At 34.6% G+C, this 22,614-nt stretch overlaps 4 protein-coding genes and 1 pseudogene across 7 annotated transcripts; 4 read left to right on the forward strand and 1 right to left on the reverse strand.

The window, feature by feature from the left end:
• The first annotated feature begins 284 nt into the window (after positions 1-284).
• LOC111488261 lies at positions 285-1,034 on the forward strand (annotated as a pseudogene).
• A 161-nt stretch (positions 1,035-1,195) lies between these two features.
• LOC111488262 (histone H2AX) lies at positions 1,196-2,398 on the forward strand. The gene is made up of 2 exons (XM_023135964.1): positions 1,196-1,512; positions 2,019-2,398. The coding sequence occupies exons 1-2, from the start codon at positions 1,315-1,317 to the stop codon at positions 2,238-2,240; spliced, it is 420 nt and encodes a 139-aa protein (XP_022991732.1). The 5' UTR covers positions 1,196-1,314; the 3' UTR covers positions 2,241-2,398.
• Positions 2,399-5,359: 2,961 nt separating this feature from the next.
• LOC111488255 (protein SLOW WALKER 1) lies at positions 5,360-7,868 on the forward strand. 4 transcript variants are annotated; one of them, XM_023135955.1, is made up of 2 exons: positions 5,360-5,521; positions 5,975-7,868. In XM_023135955.1, exon 2 carries the CDS (start codon positions 6,011-6,013, stop codon positions 7,592-7,594), a length of 1,584 nt encoding a protein of 527 aa, XP_022991723.1. In that variant the 5' UTR covers positions 5,360-5,521; positions 5,975-6,010; the 3' UTR covers positions 7,595-7,868. The 4 variants fall into 4 exon arrangements, with proteins under 4 accessions (XP_022991723.1, XP_022991724.1, XP_022991725.1 ...); XM_023135956.1 differs by having other exon boundaries at positions 5,367-5,521; positions 5,942-7,868; XM_023135957.1 differs by having other exon boundaries at positions 5,367-5,521; positions 5,972-7,868.
• A 2,490-nt stretch (positions 7,869-10,358) lies between these two features.
• On the forward strand, positions 10,359-13,178 carry LOC111488256 (rho GTPase-activating protein 2). Its single transcript, XM_023135959.1, has 4 exons — positions 10,359-10,850; positions 11,626-11,746; positions 11,834-12,184; positions 12,271-13,178. Exons 1-4 carry the CDS (start codon positions 10,528-10,530, stop codon positions 12,886-12,888), a joined length of 1,413 nt encoding a protein of 470 aa, XP_022991727.1. The 5' UTR covers positions 10,359-10,527; the 3' UTR covers positions 12,889-13,178.
• A 761-nt stretch (positions 13,179-13,939) lies between these two features.
• LOC111488264 lies at positions 13,940-14,573 on the reverse strand. The gene has a single exon (XM_023135966.1). It carries the CDS (start codon positions 14,483-14,485, stop codon positions 14,099-14,101), a length of 387 nt encoding a protein of 128 aa, XP_022991734.1. The 5' UTR covers positions 14,486-14,573; the 3' UTR covers positions 13,940-14,098.
• Between the last annotated feature and the right edge of the window lie 8,041 nt (positions 14,574-22,614).

The raw sequence follows: 22,614 nt of genomic DNA on the forward strand, positions 1-22,614 counted from the left end.
AAATGATTAAATTTAATATTTATTAAAATACATAAACTAAAATTAAATTGAGGTATTTGTATTAATTTGTATTTATTAAGGATATGTAAAAAAAAAAAAGAAAAAAAGAAAAAAAACTAATTAATTTAGTTTTCAAATCTTCGGCGGTCTCGCCAAATTTTAAGAACTTTAATTCCAGCCACATTGGCGATCGGCGTGAAACAACGTTCCACCAATCACAGCGTTCCGTTCTTCACTATAAAACCAAACCAACAGCCCTCTTCTATGCTACGAATCCATCTCACCGCTGGAAAGTAAAAATGAGTTCCACCGATGTTCCGACTAAGGGCGGCAGAGGCAAGAAATCTGCCGCCAAGTCAGTCTCTAAGTCTCACAAGCTGGTCTTCAATTCCCCGTGGGTCGTATTGCCAGGTACCTCAAGAAGGGCCGTTATACTCAGCGCGTAGGTTCTGGATCACCGGTTTACCTCTCTGCCGTCCTCGAATACCTCGCCGCCGAAGTTTGTTATGCTTATTTCGTTTACAGTTCAATTCTTCGATTTTTAGTGTTCTGTTTCAGGAATTTTGTTTTTCGTTTAGGTTTTGGAGTTGGCGGGGAATGCTGCGAGGGACAACAAGAAGAACAGAATCATTCCAAGGCATATTCAGCTTGCGGTGAGGAACGATGAGGAATTGAGCAAGCTTTTGGGATCGGTTACGATTGCTAGTGGAGGAGTGATGCCGAAGGTTCATCAGTCTCTTTTACCGAAGAAGGCCGGGAATGCGAAAGACAAGGGCGAAATCGGATCGGCGTCTCAAGAATTTTAGGTTACGGTAGAAATCACTATCATTGATGATGAAATGAAAATTAAATAGTTAGGTTTTGTTAGATTGTTATTAGCTTCAATTGATCATACTTCTTTCGGTATGTAAATTTGCGAAACGAATTTCGAATAGATCAGTTTACGTCATTATCGTCTTTCAACTTTTTTATTGTGTAAATGCCGATGAAGTTCACCGCTAATTAGAATCGAAAGAAACTAGTCGAGTTTTCAATTTCCTGGAATCCGTAAATTTTCTTGCATGCCAATCAGAAATTACGAGATATAACCGCTCTAAAATGCGAAATCTTCAATTTACTTAATTGGCCACTAATTTAAATGTTTATTTTTTTTTTTCATTAATGATATAGAAGTTGCTGATTCCTGTGATTTCGTTTCTCTCTCTATATATATTTTAGGGATCCTTCTTCCTTAATCCCTCGATTTTTCTTTTTTCAATTCTATCTCTATCAAGTATATTATCATCCGCCGGCAGAGGGAACCAAATCTATACTATGAGTTCATCGGCTTCGACCAAGGGCGGCAGAGGGAAACCAAAGGCCACGAAGTCTGTTTCGCGGTCTCAGAAGGCTGGTCTTCAGTTTCCCGTCGGTCGTATTGCGAGATTTCTTAAGGCCGGTAAGTATGCGGAGCGCGTTGGCGCCGGTGCTCCCGTGTACCTCTCCGCTGTCCTTGAATATCTGGCTGCCGAGGTTAGTGCTTGCTCTTCTCATCGGATCTTTTACTTGTGTTTCCGATCTGTTTATCTGTGGAGTTGTTTTCGTCTGATTGTGATGAAGTGAGGTGCTGTAGTGTGGTGCTTTTATCACTTGAATCGTAATTCTTATATTTGATTTTGTTGGGTTTCGTCTGCTTTGGCTCTGGAATTGATTTGGAGATGATGAATTTCGATTTGTTTCTTTAAATTGATGAAGAAACTATTTGAAATTAGGTTCACCATTGCATAGTAATCTCGAGCTTTGAATTGTGGCCTCCCTTTTTCTCTTGCATGTCATCCAATTGACTAGAAATTGATACTGAATGCACAGCTTATTTAGTTTTACTTGGTGAATAAGATGACAAAGCCACAAGACTATGTTAGTTTGTTGTTTGGATGAACGAAGTTTCATTTGGGTTCATCCCTATTGTTTCTGTACAATGATGATGAATTGGTTTTGCATTTAAAGTAGCTGAATATACTAAAAATCTTCATTTGCAGGTGCTTGAGCTTGCAGGCAATGCTGCCAGAGACAACAAGAAGAACCGTATTGTTCCGAGGCACATACAGCTCGCAGTCCGTAACGATGAAGAGCTAAGCAAGCTTTTGGGTGATGTGACCATTGCAAATGGTGGAGTGTTGCCGAATATCCATCAAAATCTCTTGCCTAAGAAAGCCGGGTCGGGTAAAGGCGACATTGGATCTGCATCTCAAGAGTTCTAAAGGTGTTTGATCATCTGCAAATTTTGATATGCGAGGTATTTAAGAGTGAAAACTGTTGTGGTTTCTTTGCTTTGGTTTGGAATCTATTTGGTTATTGTGAACCACAAGACTGGATCTCTTTAATTTGACATCTGATTGAAACCATATTTTGTTTTGTCCCTCTGCTGTTTTGCATGCTTGTTTGTTAAATTTTGCTTTTGGAATAGACCCTTTTTCATTTAAGATGTCTGCATTAGGTTGATTCAGCCACTTGCAAAGTGTGAACTCCCACATCGGTTGGAGAGGGGAACGAAACATTCCTTTTAAGGGTGTGTAAACCTCTCTCTATAGACGCATTGAGACGCATTGGGACTGTTACCAAAAAACACATTAACCCAAATGGCCTTTAGGAAATGTTTTCTAGCACTAGCCATATTGATGGTTTTTAGGCAAGATACAAGAATAGGGAGATGGAACGGATTCCTTCATACACTTCTTCTAGTTGGTCATGTTGAAAACCAAAAGTAGAACGGATTCCTTCATACACTTCTTCTAGTTGGTCATGTCAAGAACCAAAAGTAGAATGGATTCCTTCCTACACTTCTTGTTGGTCATGTCGAGAACCAAAAGTAGAACGGATTCCTTCATACACTAATTCTAGTCGGTCATGTTGAGAACCAAATGGATCTTGCTCATAGTTGGTGTCTTTACAAACAATGTTGAACTCTACTCTCCTGGCTTCTCTATCTTCCTTCTCCCCTGCCCTTAGGATCGGGTTGTTCGGCTGTAGGGAAATATCCCATTCGTCAAGCAAGCGGATAATGTCGCCTGGCTTGATCGGGAAGTGAACTGCAGCTGTTTCATTTGCCTCAAATGATAGACATGCCTGGTTTGGTTTTGTCCTTCAACTGTTGTCTTCCCCTTTTCCACAACTATGGACTGGATTCACATTGTTCAAGTCCTTGAGAGGCATATCATTTGCATGCCTATTCTTAATTGCCTCAAACAAACAAACAAACATGCTCTGTTTTGATTGTGGAGGAAGGTCTAGATCATGTACTTAGGAGCTGCAACTTTGTGTGGAATCAGATACTAATGATGTTCGGGCCTTTCTTAAGTTCTACGTTTGGTCATTTCGTTATATATTTGGAGAATGTTGTGAAGTGTAAAACAGATAGTCTTCGATAAAGGTCGATTGTTTGCATGATGAACATTAGGTTAATGTTCTTATCCAAATAGAAGCATATTTCAAAGAAACTTCTAAAACACGAACCATTTTCATTTTTTTTTATCTACTAGACAAAAATTTTACCATCAAAATATGGACGAAAATTATTATCTCTAAATCTTCAAAAGTTCGTGTTTATTTTGAAATATAGGTAAGTGGTAAGGGTATTTTTTAATTAAAAAAAAAATTTAAAAGTGTTTTTGAATTTTTTTTTTATTAAAAATAGGATTTTTCTATTTAACTGCGTAAATGTAGTTTTGATGTAAAATTGATTTTTTTTTAGTATAATGAAATTTTTAAAAATTTGATATTTTTTTTTAAGATAATGTAAAATTCAGAAGTATTTTTTAAAAAAATTAATTTAACCTTCATATAATTTATTTGATAACTATTTAGATTTGATAAACGGTTTAGATTTTATTATTTTAATAAGCGGTTATTAATAATAATAATAAGATTGACCATTTTAATAATTAAACAAAAATATGGATTTGTATACACTAATATCAAATTGTAACAAATAATTTTATTCATCCATTTACGTATATCGATGATGAATTAAATTATTTTTTAAAAGAAAACCTATCTAGAGTTGCTTTGTTCTTGCTTCATTCCGTACATCAATACAAGTTTAGATCGGCGATGAATAAAATTAAAAATAATTAAAAAAAAAAAAACTATTTGAGTTGATTTATCCTTGCTTCAATCTGTGAATAATCTGCGACCTTTAATATCTATCTAGAGTTGAGTTGTTCTTGCTTCAATCCGTGAATAAGCTGCAACATTTCATAACGCATATTGGACTCAACATACTTACTCTTTACACTTCGCATCGCATTAATGGGTCCAGAAATCTCATCCTTGCTTCGAAATTGATCAACGTTGAAATAATGCTTGTAAATCACCCGAGTACTTTCCATCACATATAGTCCACAATCGTATCCATTGTTTTGTCGAGGTGCACGACATTCTATAAACTCTGTTGGATCATAATTGATGTAAATTCATAAAGGGTGAAAGCATGTTCACTGTCATCGTGGAAAGGTTGTCGTAGTGCATGAATAAATTCCGTTTTCTACAATACACCAGCAAGCTCCAATGAGATCCATAGGAAGAGGAGACGTTGGAGTTATCATTGACGACGAAAAAAATTAGCTTCTTTTCATGGAGGTTCAGAGATTTGATCGTGGATATAAAATATCCCAATCAAGAGTGTTGTCCAACAAGAAAGAAACACTCGGTCGTATCGATAGAATTTCGTTTGATTGGTATGTTGCGGAGAGGTACGCAAAATAGAAATCTATGATGGTGTCCAAGTAATTTCTACCTTCTAAACAATGCAAATCGGATCCTCAAATAACGACATCATCGTAAGTCAAGAATTTAGCCGCCATCAGAGAAAAGTTTTGCAAAAGAAATTTATTAAATGTAATTGAAGATGAGACGAATAAACGGAAGCCAATCTGATTTAAATAGACTGAGGATAAAATTTTCCAAATATTTTCGACAAAAAGAAAGATATTATTTTTTTTTTTTGTTTTATATTTTATATATTTAAAAATTAGATATATCTTTTTAACAAAATCAATTTTAATATAAACTATTAATTTATATTAAAAAAATCTATTTGTTTCAAAATTGGTTTAAAAAAATATTTTCAGATATTTTTAGGCATTATATAAATTCAAACGATTTTAACAAAAAAAAAAAAAGAATTCAAAAGGATTAATTTGAATAATTACATTTTTTTTTTTTTATAAACGATATTATTGAAATTAAAATTACAAATAAATAAATATAAAATATAAAAATTAAATTTAAAGCACTATTTAGAATTATTTAAATTTTAGGGATTTTAAATGAAGCCCAACGGCCCATTACTATTCTCTCTTCCACTTACGTGTAAGAAAAACCCTAACCCCGTTCTTCCAAGCCATCCGCCAAAACCCTAAGGGTTGCCCTAATTTCTTTGATTCACGCATAAACCCTTCTCTCTGTATTTGTCTCCCTCCGATTGAAGTTTCTGCTTCTTTGTACATGATACGAACCGTTCGCTCACAATTCATTCTTTCTGGTAAGGTTTATCGTTTTGATTTCGTTCTTTTTTCTTCACAATCCAACCGATATATTTGATTTATGCTCTGTTGCGATGCTCACTTTCGTTGTTCTTTCTAGTCAATTTCCTTGTTTTTAACTGCATTGAATCTTAATTTTTCCTCTGTTCGCTGAATTGGTAGTGGGTATTTTGAATAACAATGCGAAGATCCAGAGCTTTACTTATTGTTCGAACTTTTGGGTTTTTTGATGTTGTTTGGAGTCGCTGAATTGTCGTTGAAATATGTTTTATCTTGTTTGTTTGTACCTATTCTTTAGTGGCAGATTGCCAATGTTCTAAATTAATGCATAATGGGTGTTATTGTGTATGGATTTTATGTTGTTTGTGCATCGAGGGCCTTCTATGCTTTCTTTAATCGCATATTTTTCTCATTTTTAGGCTTACTTACTCTACATTTTCATGCTGCTGTAGTTTAGGTGAGAAGGGTGTTCTTTTTTCAGTCTAAGCATGGGAGAACCTAATTCTTTGAGTTTAACAAGGACCTTCCTGGCTAAACCAAAGCTTAAAGCTAAGGCCAGGACACCCAAAGAAACTCCAGAATCAAAATATTGGTCCTCCTTTAAGCGTCATGAGATCCCGAACCTTGTTTCATCCATATCCTCTGTTTCCTTCTGTCCGACGAATCCTTCCATTTTCTCTGCTAGCCACTCGACCTCTCTCACTCTTTTTAGCACGGAAACCATGGCCCCTACCTCTGCAATTACATCTTTTCGAGATGTTGTATCTTGTGCTTCGTTTCGTTGTGATGGCCTCCTCATTGCTGCCTCAGACCTTTCAGGGCTTGTCCAAGTCTTTGATGTTAAATCTCGAACCCCGCTTCGAAAGCTTCGTTCCCATTCGCGCCCAGTTCATTTTGTCCAGTACCCGGTTCTCGATAAGCTCCACCTATTATCTGGTGGGGATGATGCAGTTGTTAAGTACTGGGATGTGGCAAGTCAGACTCCACTTTTGGATTTTTTGGGCCACAAGGACTATGTTAGAAGTGGAGCATGCTCTCCATCTAGCATGGACATGTTTGTCACTGGGTCGTATGATCACACTGTGAAGCTTTGGGATGCTAGAACGAATTCAAAATCGGTTCTGGAAGTAAATCATGGGAAACCGGTGGAGGATGTGATTTTCTTACCGTCAGGTGGACTAGTTGCAACTGCTGGGGGTAATTCTGTGAAAATTTGGGATGTGATTGGAGGTGGGAAGATGGTGGGGTCTATGGAGAGTCATATTAAGACTGTTACTTCACTATGTGTTGGGAAATTGGGCAAGGATAGCGGAGAAGAATCAGATCAATTTAGAATCTTGAGTGTAGCTCTGGATGGGTATATGAAGGTGTTTGATTATTCAAAAATGAAAGTTACTCATTCAATGAGATTCCCAACACCTCTTATGTCAGTTGGGTTTTCTCCCGACTGTAGTAGTAGAGTTATAGGGACTTCAAATGGGATCTTGTATGCTGGCAAGAGGAAGACTAAGGGAATTACGGCGAGTAATTTGTCGAACCCTTGGAGTCTCGGATCAGTTGGGGAACCTCAAAGGCGAGGCTTGAGGCCTTCTCACTTTCGATACTTTCATCGTGGTCAAGGGGAGAAGCCAACTGAAGGAGATTACCTAGTCATGAAACCCAAAAAGTTGAAGTTGACAGAGCACGATAAACTCTTGAAGAAGTTCAGGCACAAGGATGCTCTAGTTTCGGTGTTAGCGAGTAAGAACCCTGAGAATGTGGTGGCTGTAATGGAGGAATTGGTAGCAAGAAAGAAGCTGTTGAAATGCGTTTCAAATTTGAACATGGAGGAGCTTGGTTTGCTATTGGTTTTCTTACAAAAGCACTCTACATTGCCAAGATACTCAAGCTTGTTGATGGGGTTGGCGCGAAAGGTCCTTGAGCTACGGGCCGAAGACATTAGAGCCTCTGGTGCCTTGAAAGATCACATCAGAAACTTAAAGCGATCGGTAGACGAAGAGATTCGGATACAACAGTCATTGCTGGAGATACAAGGTATTATTTCACCGTTACTGAGAATTGCTGGAAGATGATGAGATTCAGTTTTTCAATTAGTTGTTTGTAAGGTACACTTTTCAGTGTTTTCTTTACAATTAAGATCAAGAAAAGGCTCCAATTTTGTCTCTGTGCCTGTGTTGTTTGAAAATCTAGTGGTGAGTAGATCATGAAATATTTAGTGTTTGAATTCATGAATTTTTGGTACCAAAGAACAGTGTCAAGGTCCTTCATGTGAAGGTCATATGATATAACATTACATTAAATTCAGCTACTCTCTTGAATTGGGTTTGTCTGCTGATATTATTATTTTGCCCCGGGTTTAAAAAATGTCTATATTCAAATATTATTCTCGACCTTTCATAAATACTTTTGGAGTAGCAATTTCTTAGAATCTTCGGACGAACATTGGGACTCGAACATTGTTACCATTGTACTAGGGTCCCACTTTCTTCTATCCACAGCTATACCGGATTGGAATTTTTTTTATACTAAGGTGTTTGTGATGCGACAAATACCGAATTTGAACTATAAGATAATATCAATAATTTAATCTATATTCGAGGTTAAAAATAAAGTTTTAACTCTTATCTAACTTTAATCTTGGAAGTTAATAAATTACAAACCTAAAAGGGTCCAATTATTATTATTATTTTCTTTTCTCTTTTTCTCTTTTATTTTTAATCTTGACTTTTTAATTAATGACATATATCTTAATACATTAAGTTATATTTAAATGGATAATAATAAATTGATAATAATTAGAACACTTTTTGGAATCATGAAAATAAAATAATGTATTATTTTAAAAAAATAAAGTTTAATACTTGAAATTACATAAATATTTACTGTTTGAATTATTAAGTTAAATTTTTTTTTTTAAGGCATCTAAAATTGAGGATCTTCAAAATAGATGAAAGGTGTCGCCATCATTAAATAAATCATGAAAATCCAAATTTGTGTTTTTAAAATAAAAAAATAAAAAAATAAAAAAATAAAAAATAAATAAAATTGCAGCATCATGTGAGTAGCCATTAATAAGAATGCAAATAAGAGGTTGGAGTTTTGAATGAGACAGAAAAAAGAATATAATGAGCAAACACAAAATACCAAAATAAATATTTTTTAAAAAATTAAAATTAAATATTAGGAAAAAAGAAAATAATCTCTCTCTCCCTCTGTTGTTGTTGTTGTTGTTATTCTTATTATTATTATTATTATTTGAAATTCAAACCTTGAATTTTGGAGGGAGATCTGACAGTTTCATTTTCATCTGATTTTGTGGGGCCCATTTCAATCACCTGCTTTTCGATTTAGGATACCCATTTGTGGGCCCCACCTCTAGATTCAATCTCCTCCGCTCCTTCTACCCCACTTGCCCCACCTCCCTCACGTTTTCATCTCTCTTAACTTTTTTTTTTTTTTTTTTTTTTTTTTTTTTTGTTGTCTATAAGAAAAGGTGTAAATATGGGGAGTCGAAGTCGAGAGTAGTTGATGGGGACGAGGAGATATGTCCAATTGCCTGTCAAAACGATTGGATACCCTTTCAATTTCCCAAAGGGAAAGATTCTCAATTAATTTCGTTTTTTTTTTTTTTATCAGCTCAATAATTAGGGAGAATATTCTCTCATTTTATAAAAATAAAGAAACCTCGACAAAATATAATTCAATTTATTCAAGTCTTCATTGTTTAGTAGCGTATAATTTAATTAAAATTATATATCATAATAGGTTAACTATTAAATTTGGTGAAGTCAGTATATATATTTAAATAATAATAATGTCATTATTTCTTTGGACATCTTTTAAGGCNAAACAAAACATGTGATTAAATTTAAAAATATTTTAATTTATTAATTCTAATCTATCATTTTGTTGATGTGACATTACTATATTACATTATTAAGGACAAACTTTTGATAAATAATATAATGACAATAAAATTGTTGAAAAAAAAAAGGACAATAATAATTGAAATTGGCACAACAAAGCAAATTATAACATTCGAAATATCAAGCTTGTCCACATTTGTCCCTCAACAATCAACGATCCAATTTTTATACGGACTGATTTCACGTCCTTATTATAAAAAATGGATCTTACCATCCATATCCTTAGAGGTTCAGCGTCTGATGGTGTAGTGTCCTCGCTGACACATTACTCACGTCCAGCTCTTATATCATTTCTAAATAGCCCAAATCCACTGTTAATAGATATTGTCTGTTTTAGCCTCTTAGTCAATCTCAAAATTTTAAAACTAATCTAGATACGATTTTTCTATTATAAAAATGGGTGAAAAGTATTAAGATTTTAAAATCTAAGTACCAAATAGTCACAATTTTTTTTTCAGCTTTTTAAAATTAAAAAAATGCATAAATGAGTTATAATTAATTTATGAGATCATGGATGATGTCATTAATATAGAGTCCTAATTTTACCTAATTTTTTTATTGAGCTTGAAAGTCTATTTGTTATAATAAATGAATGAGTTATAATTAATTTATGAGATCATGGATGATGTCATTAATATATTTGAGTACTAATTTTACCTAATTTTATTGAGCTTGAAAGTCTATTTGTTATAATAAATGAATTCATTAATTCCTTTTGTGTGATGTTATTAAATTTTTAATTATTGATATATTTTACCATTTTTTTAAATCAATTAATTTAAAAATGGAAAATTTAATATTTTATTAAATTTATTTTTTTAACGTTGAGAGAGGAGTAAAAAAAATAATAAAATAATAACGGTGGTGTGCGCAGATAGAAGAGAGCACATAAAAAAGCGTTTTTTTGAAATGTGAAGTGGCCGTTTGAGACCTTTTTTTTGAAATATGTTTAACTTCGAAGAACCGTAGCGACACAAAGACACGGGAAGAGGGCTTCCTTCAATGCAATAAAAACAAGCAACCAAACCCATCTCTCACATTTTCAAAACCCCCACCCAAATCGGCAAACGAGCAAGAGAATGACCGGCATTGTTATGGTCACTAGGGGCGGCGGCTGCGGCGGAGGCAGCAAAATGGTCAAAGGAGGAGCCAAGGGCTCCGTCAGTGATGACCAAAATCAGCTCTCTTTGGTCGATGTTTTGCTCACGGCGTTGAGGAAATCCATGGTCTATTGCCGTGTTGATCGCCGGGAGGAGCTTATCTCCACCGTCCAACAGATGGAAATTGGATGGCCGACAAATGTTCGACATATTGCCCATGTCACTTTCGACCGCTTCAATGGTTTTTTGGGGCTTCCTGTCGAGTTTGAGGTTGAGATTCCCAGCTCTGTTCCTAGTGCCAGGTGAGGAATTTCCTCAGTTCTTTCGTTCTTTGGCGCTAAACTTGCTCATTTGAGTTAATTTCTTTGTCGGGTTTCTTGTTTTATGGCCTCAATCTTGAGATTTTTACTTTGTTATGAACTTATTTGCTTCTAAGGAGCTGAAACTTAGCTTTTTTAGTTCAAATCTTTTGTTGGGTTGTCATTTTTTGGGCTCAACTTCGAGCATTTTGGTTGGAAACTAGCCATATTTGCCTTTGTTAGGGGAGCTCATTTGCTAAAAAGATTTAAATCTTTGCTTATTCACTTCAAATGTTGGCTAATTTGAGCCTTTTTCTTGTCTTTTCAGTTTTAGAGTCTCTTAGTCCAAGTTTTTAGCCATTTTTTTGGAGATCAATGGGTGGATTATAGCATCAAATAGTTCACATACTCCCGCATTGGTTGAGAAACACCCTTTACGGGAAACATTTTCCTAGCATAGACACGTTTTAAAACCTTTGAGGGTAAGCTCGAAAGAGAAAGTCCAAAGAGGACAATATCTGCTAGTGGTGGACTTGGGTCGTTACATATGAAATTCGTTTTAACAACAATGTTCTTCCACTCAATTAAGACAACTTCCTGAGATTTAGAATGAACATTGAATAATGTCACGGACTATGACAATACTGTGTCTTGGAGCTGTTCTTGCGGTGTGAGGGAGGAGCCTTTTGGTGATTAGGGGGTCCCGACATCCCGACATCGTTTAGTTTTCTCTGTTCTTAATGTTCAGCTGAATTATGAGCATATCTTAACTTTGCAGTGCCAGTGTGTTTGGGGTCTCTGCTGAATCAATGCAATGTTCTACTGATTCAAGAGGAAATAGTGTACCAAGAATACTCTTGCTAATGCAGGATCGCTTGTACCGTCAAGGAGGCCTTAAGGTATCAAATTGTCGTGTGTCGTGTCATGTCGTTAATGGCACGTTGCTAGCTATGTATATGATTTGTATGTTCATGTGTTTGCTGCAGGCTGAAGGGATTTTTCGGATAAACCCCGAAAACAGCCAAGAGGAGCAAGTAAGGGACAAGTTGAATAGAGGGATTATACCTCAAAACATTGATGTTCACTGCTTGGCTGGCCTGATCAAAGCTTGGTTTCGAGAGCTTCCATCCGGAGTGCTCGATGGACTCTCTCCTGAGGAAGTTCTGCAATGTAACACCGAAGAGGAATCGGTCGAGCTCGTTAAGAAGTTAAAGCCAACCGAGGCTGCGTTGTTGAGTTGGGCTGTGGATCTTATGGCTGATGTTGTTGAGGAAGAAGATTGTAACAAAATGAATGCAAGGAATATTGCTATGGTTTTTGCTCCGAACATGACTCAGGTATAAACTGAGACGGCGCGTAATAGAAGCATAATATACGACTTTCATTTTGTCACTTGTATGATGTTGTGTTTTTTGTTGGATAGATGTCTGATCCATTGACGGCTCTAATGCATGCTGTTCAAGTGATGAACTTACTCAAAACACTGATTATGAAAACATTAAGGGAGCGGGAAGAGGCTGCGTCGGATGGATATTCGCCTATGTCGTCTCGTTCTTCTGATCAGCAAATGGATGAAGATTTCAATAGTCAGGAAGATATGGATACCGGAGACGAATCGGGAGGGTCGAACTCCGACGTTGAGAATGATGTCAATGAAGATGGAGATGAAGATGAGGGATCATTAAGTGAGATTGAGGAATGCTTCTTGAGGAAATTGGATGATACCAAAAGCGAAACTCGAAGATCTTCAGCAAGACGAGAAGGCGATTTAGACGTAGATTTGAGTCCAAGAAGCTGCTCGGGACTGAATGTCGAGTCGAGTATCTCGTTCACCGATAGTAAAAACGAAAACTCGTGCCTTAGTAGTACAAGTGATGGAGAAGATCCCACGACGAGTTTGCACGAAGAGGAGGGACAAAGCATTCACAAAGAACTCGTCCCCATAGCATATAAAAACTTCATTGATATTCATATGGATGACAAGATGAGGGAACCCGCTTCGTTGACGTCCATGGCTGTTGCTTCTAACAACTCGGTGTAACAGCTCTCATCGACGACGACGATGATAGTACTTCGAGATATGGTTTCTTTGCAGTAGTTCAAAGTGATGCTTGCTTTTTTTTTGTATCATAGCACGACGTTTAGCGAGAGGCTTTGACCGGAAAAAAAATTCGAAAGGATTGCTTGTTTGTGTGTTTTTGTGATTCCTAAGGTTTAGCTTCAAGCTGAACACGTTTAATTTGTTTCCTTTGTAATCAAAACGAACTTAACCTTGGAAATTCTCTAGTTGATTGAACTGAGTTATTGCTTAATTGATGAATTTGCAGTTTTTCATCATGTTACCAAAATCCACCGATCTCTTTGATACGAAGATACGAAAAGGAAGATATTGTCCGTTTTGGCTCATTGTTATTAGCCTCATGGTTTAAAGTGCATTTGTTACGGAGAGGTCTTTACTCTTAGAAGGAACGCTTAGTTCCCCTCTCCAACTGATGTAGGGTCTCACAACCATTCCCTTGGGGGCTCAGCGTTCTCGTTAGCACAATGTTTGATGTCTGTCCTTGATACCATTTGTAACATCCTAAGCCCACCGCTAGTAGATATTGTCCGCTTTTACCTGTTACGTATTGCTGTCAGTCTCATGGTTTTAAAATACGTCTGTTACGAAAAGATTTCCATACCTTTAGAAAGAATGCTTTTCGTTCTCTTCTCCAACTGACATGGGATCTCACAATCCACCTCCCCTTAAAGACTCAACGTCCTCACTAGTACACGGTGTTTGGCTTTGACACTACTTGTAATAGTCGAAGCCCACTGCTAGCAGATATTATCCGTTTTGGCTCGTTACATATCGTCATTAGCCTCACGGTTTTAAAACACATCCATTAGAGAGAGGTTTCCACACCCTTATAAGGGATGCTTAGCTCCCCTCTACAACCGACGTGGGATCTCACAGGGCCAAAGAGGACATGGATTCAAACTATGGGATAAAACAAAAATGATGGAAGTTGCAGATTTTGATTTTGATTCTGATTCAAACTATGATCTCAGAATTGTCTAAGCCGTAGCAGATATTAAATGAACCCAGAAAACAAGGCAAGAACCAACTCAAAATTATGGGATAAAACAAAAAAAACAGTGTCTTAAATGGATCATTAAAACCCATTTCTTAATTTCATGTACATTTTCAACATCAAACAACAACAACATTAAAGAACACAAAAAAAAAAAAAAAAACCAAATTTGTTCTGTTATGAAGCCAAACAAGTCTCCCAAAACAACCTGTTTTTGTCCACCTCATTCAACATTTTGAACTCCTCAGCTGAATCAATAGAAGCACTTGACTCTGTCATGAATCCAATTGGCTTGCTTTCGACCTCCTCATCATTCTCCTCGTCGTCGTCGTCGTCGTCGTCATCGTTTTCATACGTCTTGAATTCGTTACACATAGCAGGAGTGTCATCCGTGCAAGATTCAGCGTCGTTAAACTCCACCGAGACGGTCGAGCTTCCGTGGCCAACCAAGGAGTCGGCCTCGGAGTCGCCGGTGGCCTCGAAAAGCAAATGAGATGAAAAATCCTCAATGTGATTGCCAAATTGGTGAGGATGGAAGTTGAAGAAGAATGGAGTTGAGAGCATAATGATGATCAAATGTGAAAAAAATAAGAAATGAAGAAGAAAAGTGAAGGTTTGCTTACTTTGCAATAATAAGAAATGCAGGGTGTGGCGTGATGTGGTGAGGCTTTTATAAGGCAAGGACTAAAAAGTTAAAAAACATGGGCTGCCTTTGGGATTATAAATAATTTTGTGGGTCATTTTCTAAAGTTGGTGTAAATATTGGGGCTTTTTTAAAAAATGTGAATGGAATTGACAACTACATGCAAATATGGGCTTCTAGAAGGAATTGATGTCTTTGAAGAATTTTATTTTGAATTTTATTTTGTATCTCTAGAAGGAATAGAGAGGTCCAACCCAATTCCTACACATACCCATCCCTTTTGAATTTTATTATTATTATTTTTAATTTTTATTTTATTGGGTTCGGAGACGATATTGTACTCTTTGGGCTCTCCCTTTCAAGCTTCCCAAGGCTTTAAAACGCTTCTTATAGGGAATGGTTTCCATACCTTTGTAAATGGTGGTTTGTTCTTTTTCTCAACAAATGTGGGACATCACAAGCTACCTTCTTTGGGGCGGGCGTCCTTACTGACACATCATCTCGTGTTTACTCTCTTTCGGGAACAACGAGAAAGCTAGACACATGTCCGATGTCTGGCTCTAATACCATTTATAACAGCCTAAACCAACAACTACCAAATATTTAGCTTTGTTTGAATTTATTTCATAAAAATAATTTGATATAAAAAAAACGTAATTATAATTCAATAACATAATTAATTCTTAATTAAAGTTGGAAGATTAAATAAACATCTTATTTATTACGATAAGTTAAGTTAAAAATGGTGATTTATTAGTGTGTAATCTTGCACGCAACCAGAGAAGGGCAAAGATGTAAAAGGGTAATTTTGTAATTTGATAGTGAAATTAAAAGAGGAAAAAGAAAAGTCTTTATTTTTTTTTTCAGATAAAAGTTTAATTAATTTTCAATTCTTTATTTGAATTTCTAATTCCAAAAATATAACCTTTTTTATTTTTATTATATATTCTTTTCAACGCTTTTGACCGCCCTAAAATTTACCTTTTTTTTCCATGGAAAAAAATTGGAAAAAAGTAGCAGAAAAATATAAATGAAAATAATGCTAATGACAATTTTTTTTTTTTTATATAAAAAATTGATAATCGATGAATTTGAGCGTAATTGAGTTCGTCAGACATCAATAATGTTCCTTTATCGGAATAATTATTTCTATAAATTTAATTTTATGAGAATTTAAGTATAAAATTGTTATTTATGAAAGTAAAAATTTTAAAAAGTTGAGAAATATTTATAATATTAATATTTTTGAATATATCCAAGATATTTTAATAGGTAGATTATTTAAAAAACTCAGCATATTATTTATTGAATATTTTGAATATTAAAAAATTAAGAGAAATTAGGGCATAAATTTTAAAAGAAAAAAAAAAAAGATGATGCAATAAATAGAATTAAATTAAAAGAAATGGATGAAAATGAAATTAAAGCTAAATTAGAGTGTTTTTTAGGAAAAGTCAAAAAGCAATTAGTCAGTATTTGTTCAATAAATATTTATTTTACGTTTAATTGGAAAATGAGCTGTCCGTCCGTAACGCTTTTAACTTTAACTGCCAACACCACCCTTTTTAATTATTACTTCTTTTAATATAAAATTATTACTTTTTAAAACACATTGTTTCTCCTTTTCTGCAACGGTTAATACCTTATTAGTATTATTCTTTTTTTTTTTTTAATTCAAAGAATGTGAAATAATTTTTTAAATTATTATTGAAATTTTAATCTAAAAAAAGGTTGAAAAATATAATAATATGTGAATAAGTGATTCAAGAACGCAAGCTTAATCAGTTCAATCGAGCTTTTAACTCAAATCATAACGGTCAAGCTCATTGCTAGTAGATATTGTCTATTTTGACCTACTACGTATTGTTGTTAGTCTCACCATTTTAAAACGTGTCGGTTCATGCCTTTATAAGAAAGGTTTCGTTTTCTTCTACAACTAATGTGGAGAGAAAACGTTTGTTAATCTAAGTTCAATAATGTGTGGATCGACGTAGCTGAATTCGAATCTCTGACCTCTTAATCAAAAATATATATTTTAACTAGTTGAATTATTTTTATAGGTAATATAATTTTAATATTTGATTAAAATAAACAAAAAAATAAAAACCAACTTTTTAATTAATTAATTAATTAATTATCTTAATTTCCATATTCGAAATATGGTTTTAAGATAATTTAACAAAAAAGGGGAAAAAAACAAATAAATAAAGAAATCCATGGTTTTTGACCATTTTACAAAGACACGGAGACGGTAAGGCGGCAGAAAAATGGGCCCATTTTTGTCATTTTCATATAATCAAATACGTGTATCGCATGCACACGGCATATCATGCGGTCGCAGTCAGCTTCCCCATTAGATTGAGCAAAACTACACGTGGCAGAATCTGAACGGTGATGATGTCTAAGTCATTCAAGAAGCTCTTGCTTTTTACCAAAGCGCGTGCAGAGCTCTTCTCATCAAAATCAATCACTAAGCCTAATTTTCGTTTCTTTTTCTTTTTATTTTTTAAAAATGTTTTTTTTATTCTTCTAGAAGGTCCAAATTTAATCTAAAATCATAATTATAATATACATCCATTAATTCGGTATTTTTAATTAATATAAAAAAAATATTGGTGTTATAGGATAAGATAATATTGTTCAAATTAGGTAAAATGATAATATTTTAATCGGTGGCCACATTTTGAGTTTTTAATTCATTTACTAATTTTCTGATTAAAAAAAATTAATAATTTAATCAATTAAATTATGTTCAAAATGACTCAAGTGGAAAAAAAATATTATATTTTAGATTTTTAAAAAAAGCTAAAAAGAATCGGTTTATGAGTCATTTTCGAAAATAATAATAATAATACTTATTTGGTGTTGCTGCAAGTTCATTGTTCGTGTCGTTCATGTCTAATCCTCTCTTTTTGAGTAGATGTTAGCCTCGACTACTCTGATAAAGTATCCACCTCAAACACGAGGTTATAGGTTAAGAAATATACGTGTATTCATTTCTAGACGTATTTACTTTTTTTTTTTTTTAATAAAATACAAAAATAAATCAAATCTATTAAAATTAAAAAAAAAATAAATCTTTTACTAAGAATATTTATATAAATATTTAAACCTTCAATCAATCATTAGTAAAAATAAACGTCTTAATCACTCTTTAATACTTCAACCATATAAATAAAAAAATAAAAAAATTCTTTATATTAAAATTCAAAGTCACATAAATTTGACTACTTCAATCTATTAATTAAATCTGATCTAAATTTTTAATGTATAAGCCAACAAATTAAAAGGTTTTCTAATATTATTTTAATTACTCTAATTATTTTTTTTAAAGTAAACTAATTGAAATATTAAAAAATATATGCACCATAAAATAATTTGGTTTAAAAAATGATGATGGTACCTCCCAAATTTTAATAATAAATGAAATAACTTTTCATCTGCTAATTTTGTTTTATTGTCTTAATTAATAATAATATGTATATTTCCAAACATTTAATTGATTAATTATTTTTTTAGAATTTATTTTATTTTTATTTCATAATAAAAAAGTTCGACTTTTGTGATATATATATATTTATTGTGATTCAAATATTTAGTTGGATTATTTGACTAGAAAGTCTATTATAAACTCAAAAGATTTAGAAACTAAACCAACACAAATTATTATTATAAACCTTTAAAAAATGGGTATTTAATGAAATTTGAATTTATTAAAATATTATTGAATAAGTATTTAAATAAAGTTATATATATATATATATATATTTATTGAATGTCAGCATTAAAACCTACCCATTACTGTGGATTTGTTTTAGTCCAAAAAATTTCTTATGATTAAATTTTAATTATTTTGGTCAATTCTTTTTATTTTTTTTTTTAAATAATGAAAGAAATTGTTGTTCAAGTACCCATTTTTTTAATCTAAAAATTGTACAATATTTGAAAGAATTAAACAATTTTATTATAATAAATATATATATATATATATATAGCTTAATGCCCCACCTGAAAATTTGTCTATTCTTATCCAAAATTAATAATAAATAAATACAGAAGCAACTCATTTTTGAAGGCCCAACTCATTTTTTCCATGTTTTAAATGCAAATAAAAAAACCTCATATTTGATGAAATGGAAAATGAAAAAAAAAAGACTTTTTATTTATTTATTTTATTTTTATATGCTTTTGAACTTTATCATTTATTTTAAAAATATTTATATTCTTTTAAATGTTGCCGTATTTAACTTAACATTACGAACCGTTTCAAAACTATTCTCAAAGTAAAAATTTGTTAGAACGAAAATTGGGACCTGAAACGGTGACATGAATTGCACGTCTCATGTCCTCATTACGATCCAAATCCCAATTTCCATTTTTTTTAAAAAAAAAATTCTAATGATTTTTTACTTTCAAGATAGTTTTGAAAAATTTATGACCCGTCAAAAATAATAAATAATATTGCAACTTTTGAAAAAATAAGACACGTATCTTTTCAAACTTTGCCTCACTTTGCAAATGAACTACAAATGGGTGTGGACTCTATTTAATATCACCTTGCCTAGTTAGTCATAAGTGCAACTCATTAGGACACGAGTTGGCTTCTCATGCACGAGGCACTGAGTGACAGAGGCTTGGCTTAAAGGTCACAAAAATAAGGATTTTAGCTAACTTGATGAAATTGAAAGTTTAAGATGAATATGGACACAACTATCGAACACACAGAGAACTAAGGCATGTGTAACAAATGAGTAAAGAAAAATGTTGTCGATAACTACGGGTTAAGAATAGTATTTGGGACGGCTAGAGAAGGCCACCATGTGATTCATTAGGAACATAATTATAAGAAGACATCAAAATTGATCGGCAAAGACTTCCATTCATTGACTCAAAGAAATGAACAAAAATGAATGAGAAGGCTACAAATGCATTAACAGGGACAGAAAAGGAAAATTCAGACTCATAATTCTTTGAATGCCTAAGTGGGAAATAACAAAAGCTTTTAATTTAAGCTAATTCTAATGTGATGGATGTTGAAATATCATCACTAGCCCAATAGAGTCAAGCCCAATAATTGTACTAGCCCAATAGAGTCAAGCCTAATTGTACGAGCCCAGTATATTTATTTTAGTAGAGATTTTAGGAGAAAGAGATGTAGATATTTTAGGAGAAAGATTCAATTTGTTAGGTCTAGATTCAAATCGGTTAGGTCTAGATTTAGATTGGTTAAATATAGATTGTTTACTCTTAGTATAAATACCCCCACCCTACCTAGGTTATTCATCCAAGAAATCTAAAAACAATAAAAAGCAGAAGTATTCTACAGAGTGTCTTGTATTCTCTTCTCGATTGGTCTTAATAAAGAGAGCGAGTGTTTCCCACAGTGAGTTGTGTTCAACATTTGGTATCAGAGCGAGGTTAGTGTAGGTTATCTGATCTCTTGGAATCCTTAGTATGCTCTGTGGTTGCAGCTCTGCCTGATCTTCCACATCAGAAACGATTTCTTGAGATTAGTGGTGAGTGAGTTTCTTTTGTGTCGTGAGAAGTCTGTGACTCTGCAAGTCTTGTGTCAAAAGAACTTGTTTGGTATTACTGAGGTATGGCCAACACGATGAGTGATTTCCAAATCGTTGGAGGAATTAAGAAACTCAACAACAACAACTACAACACGTGGGCAACATGCATGATGTCCTATTTACAAGGACAGGATCTTTGGGAGATCGTTGGCGGGTGTGAAACTACGCCGCCAGAGGAGGATTCTAACGACGCCTTGCGCAAATGGAGAATCAAAGCAGGCAAAGCAATGTTTGCCTTGAAGACCACCATCGGAGAAGAGATGTTAGAACATATTTGGGATGACAAGACACCGAAAGAAGCATGGGACACATTCGTGATGTTGTTCTCAAAGAAGAATGATACGAGACTACAACTTCTGGAGAATGAGTTGTTGTCAATTTCACAACGTGATATGACGATTGCTCAGTACTTCCACAAGGTCAAATCGATCTGTCGGGAGATTACTGAACTAGACCCAAAGTCCGCCATTGTAGAATCTCGAATGAAGAGGATTATAATCCACGGATTGCGACCAGAATATCGAAGCTTCATTGCTGCTGTACAAGGATGGCCCACTCAACCATCACTGGTAGAGTTCGAAAATTTGTTAGCCAGCCAAGAAGCCATGGCTAAACAAATGGGAGGCTTCACGTTGAAGGGTGAAGAAGCACTCTACACGAGTGAAAGTCAGAGCAATAATAGGCCGTCTACCAGACGTGGATACAATGGTGACAAAAGAAGAAGCCACCAAGGGATTGCACAACCTGAGAGAGCTCAGAAGAACGACAACAAGAGTTTTCAAAGAACGAGATTTGGTGGTATTTGCTATAACTGCGGGAAAAAGGGCCATATGTCTAGAGATTGTTGGTCCAGGAAAAAGACCATTGAAAACAATGTGGCAATATCCAAAAAGAAGATAGAAGATGAATGGGATGCAGAGGTACTATGTCCCATAGAAGAAGACGAGCTAGCACTCATGGCGACAATGGAAGACCATATCAACTATGAGAATGACTGGATCGTTGATTCAGGATGTTCAAATCACATGACTGGCGATCAGAGAAAATTGCAAGACAAGAAAGAGTACAAAGGAAGTCGTATGGTACGTACAGCAAATAACACACAGTTATCAATTGCTCAAATCGGCAATACGACAATCATGCCTGGCAATAAGTCTGATACAGTGTCGCTACATAATGTTTATCATGTACCGGGTATAAAGAAGAACTTGTTGTCAGTGTCACAACTAACAACATCAGGAAGCTATGTCTTGTTTGGGCCAGAAGATGTAAAAGTTTATCAAGATGTTAAGATAATAGGAAAGCCGACGATAGAAGGACGAAGAGTGGAGTCTGTCTACGTTCTATCTGCAGAGTCTGCCTATGTTGACAAGACCCGAAAGAATGAGACGACAGATCTATGGCATGCAAGATTGGGACATATTAGCTACCATAAGTTGAAGCTGATTATGGAGAAATCTATGCTCAAAGGTCTACCACAACTGGAAGTCAAAACAGACGTTGTCTGCGCTGGATGTCAGTATGGTAAAGCTCATCAATTACCATACAAAGAGTCAAGTTTCAAAGCAAAGAAACCATTAGAGTTAGTTCACTCTGATTTGTTCGGCCCAGTCAAACAAGCATCGATCAGCGGAATGCGGTATATGGTGACATTTATTGACGACTACTCAAGATATGTGTGGATTTTCTTTATGAAAGAAAAGTCTGACACGTTCTCAAAGTTTCAAGAATTCAAGATGATGGTCGAAGGAGAAGTAGGAGCGAAGATTCGTTGTCTACGTTCAGACAATGGCGGAGAATACACGTCAGATGAGTTCGATCAATATTTACACGAGTGTGGGATACGACGTCAATTTACATGTGCCAACACGCCACAACAAAATGGTGTAGCAGAAAGAAAGAATCGACACCTTGCAGAAACCTGTCGAAGCATGTTACACGCAAAGAACGTTCCAGGAAGATTTTGGGCTGAAGCTATGCGAACTGCTGCCCATGTGATCAACAAGCTTCCTCAACCAAAGCTAGGGTTCGTCTCACCATTTGAGATACTATGGGATATGAAACCTACAATTAGTTACTTCCGAGTATTTGGCTGTGTTTGCTATGTATTTGTGCCTGACCATCTACGTAGCAAGTTTGACAAGAAAGCAGTCAAGTGTGTATTTGTTGGATACGACAATCAAAGAAAAGGATGGAGGTGCTGTGATCCAACAAGTGGAAAATACTATACATCAAGAGATGTAGTTTTTGATGAAGCATCTACATGGTGGTCCTCGGAGAAGAAAGTCTTATCAGATTCAAACATTGAAGAAATTCTACAACAGAAGCTGGGGGAGCAAACTACACAAATTCAATCAAATTTCGATGCATCTGAAAGTCCAAGCGACATTGATATTGACAAGCAGGAGGTGACTCAATCAAGCGAATCTGATAAAAATGAAACAACACATCAACAACTTAGGCGATCAAATAGA

This window comes from Cucurbita maxima, unplaced genomic scaffold (assembly GCF_002738345.1).
Source record: "Cucurbita maxima cultivar Rimu unplaced genomic scaffold, Cmax_1.0 Cma_Scf00013, whole genome shotgun sequence".
NCBI lineage: Eukaryota > Viridiplantae > Streptophyta > Magnoliopsida > Cucurbitales > Cucurbitaceae > Cucurbita > Cucurbita maxima.

Coding starts and splice junctions, on each gene's coding strand:
- LOC111488255 (XM_023135955.1), top strand. CDS start 6,011: ATGGGAGAACCTAATTCTTTGAGTTTAACAAGGACCTTCCTGGCTAAA.
- LOC111488264 (XM_023135966.1), bottom strand. CDS start 14,485: ATGCTCTCAACTCCATTCTTCTTCAACTTCCATCCTCACCAATTTGGC.
- LOC111488262 (XM_023135964.1), top strand. CDS start 1,315: ATGAGTTCATCGGCTTCGACCAAGGGCGGCAGAGGGAAACCAAAGGCC. Junction 1,513..2,018: donor TTGAATATCTGGCTGCCGAG/GTTAGTGCTTGC, acceptor CTTCATTTGCAG/GTGCTTGAGCTTGCAGGCAA.
- LOC111488256 (XM_023135959.1), top strand. CDS start 10,528: ATGACCGGCATTGTTATGGTCACTAGGGGCGGCGGCTGCGGCGGAGGC. Junction 10,851..11,625: donor AGCTCTGTTCCTAGTGCCAG/GTGAGGAATTTC, acceptor TTAACTTTGCAG/TGCCAGTGTGTTTGGGGTCT. Junction 11,747..11,833: donor ACCGTCAAGGAGGCCTTAAG/GTATCAAATTGT, acceptor TGTTTGCTGCAG/GCTGAAGGGATTTTTCGGAT.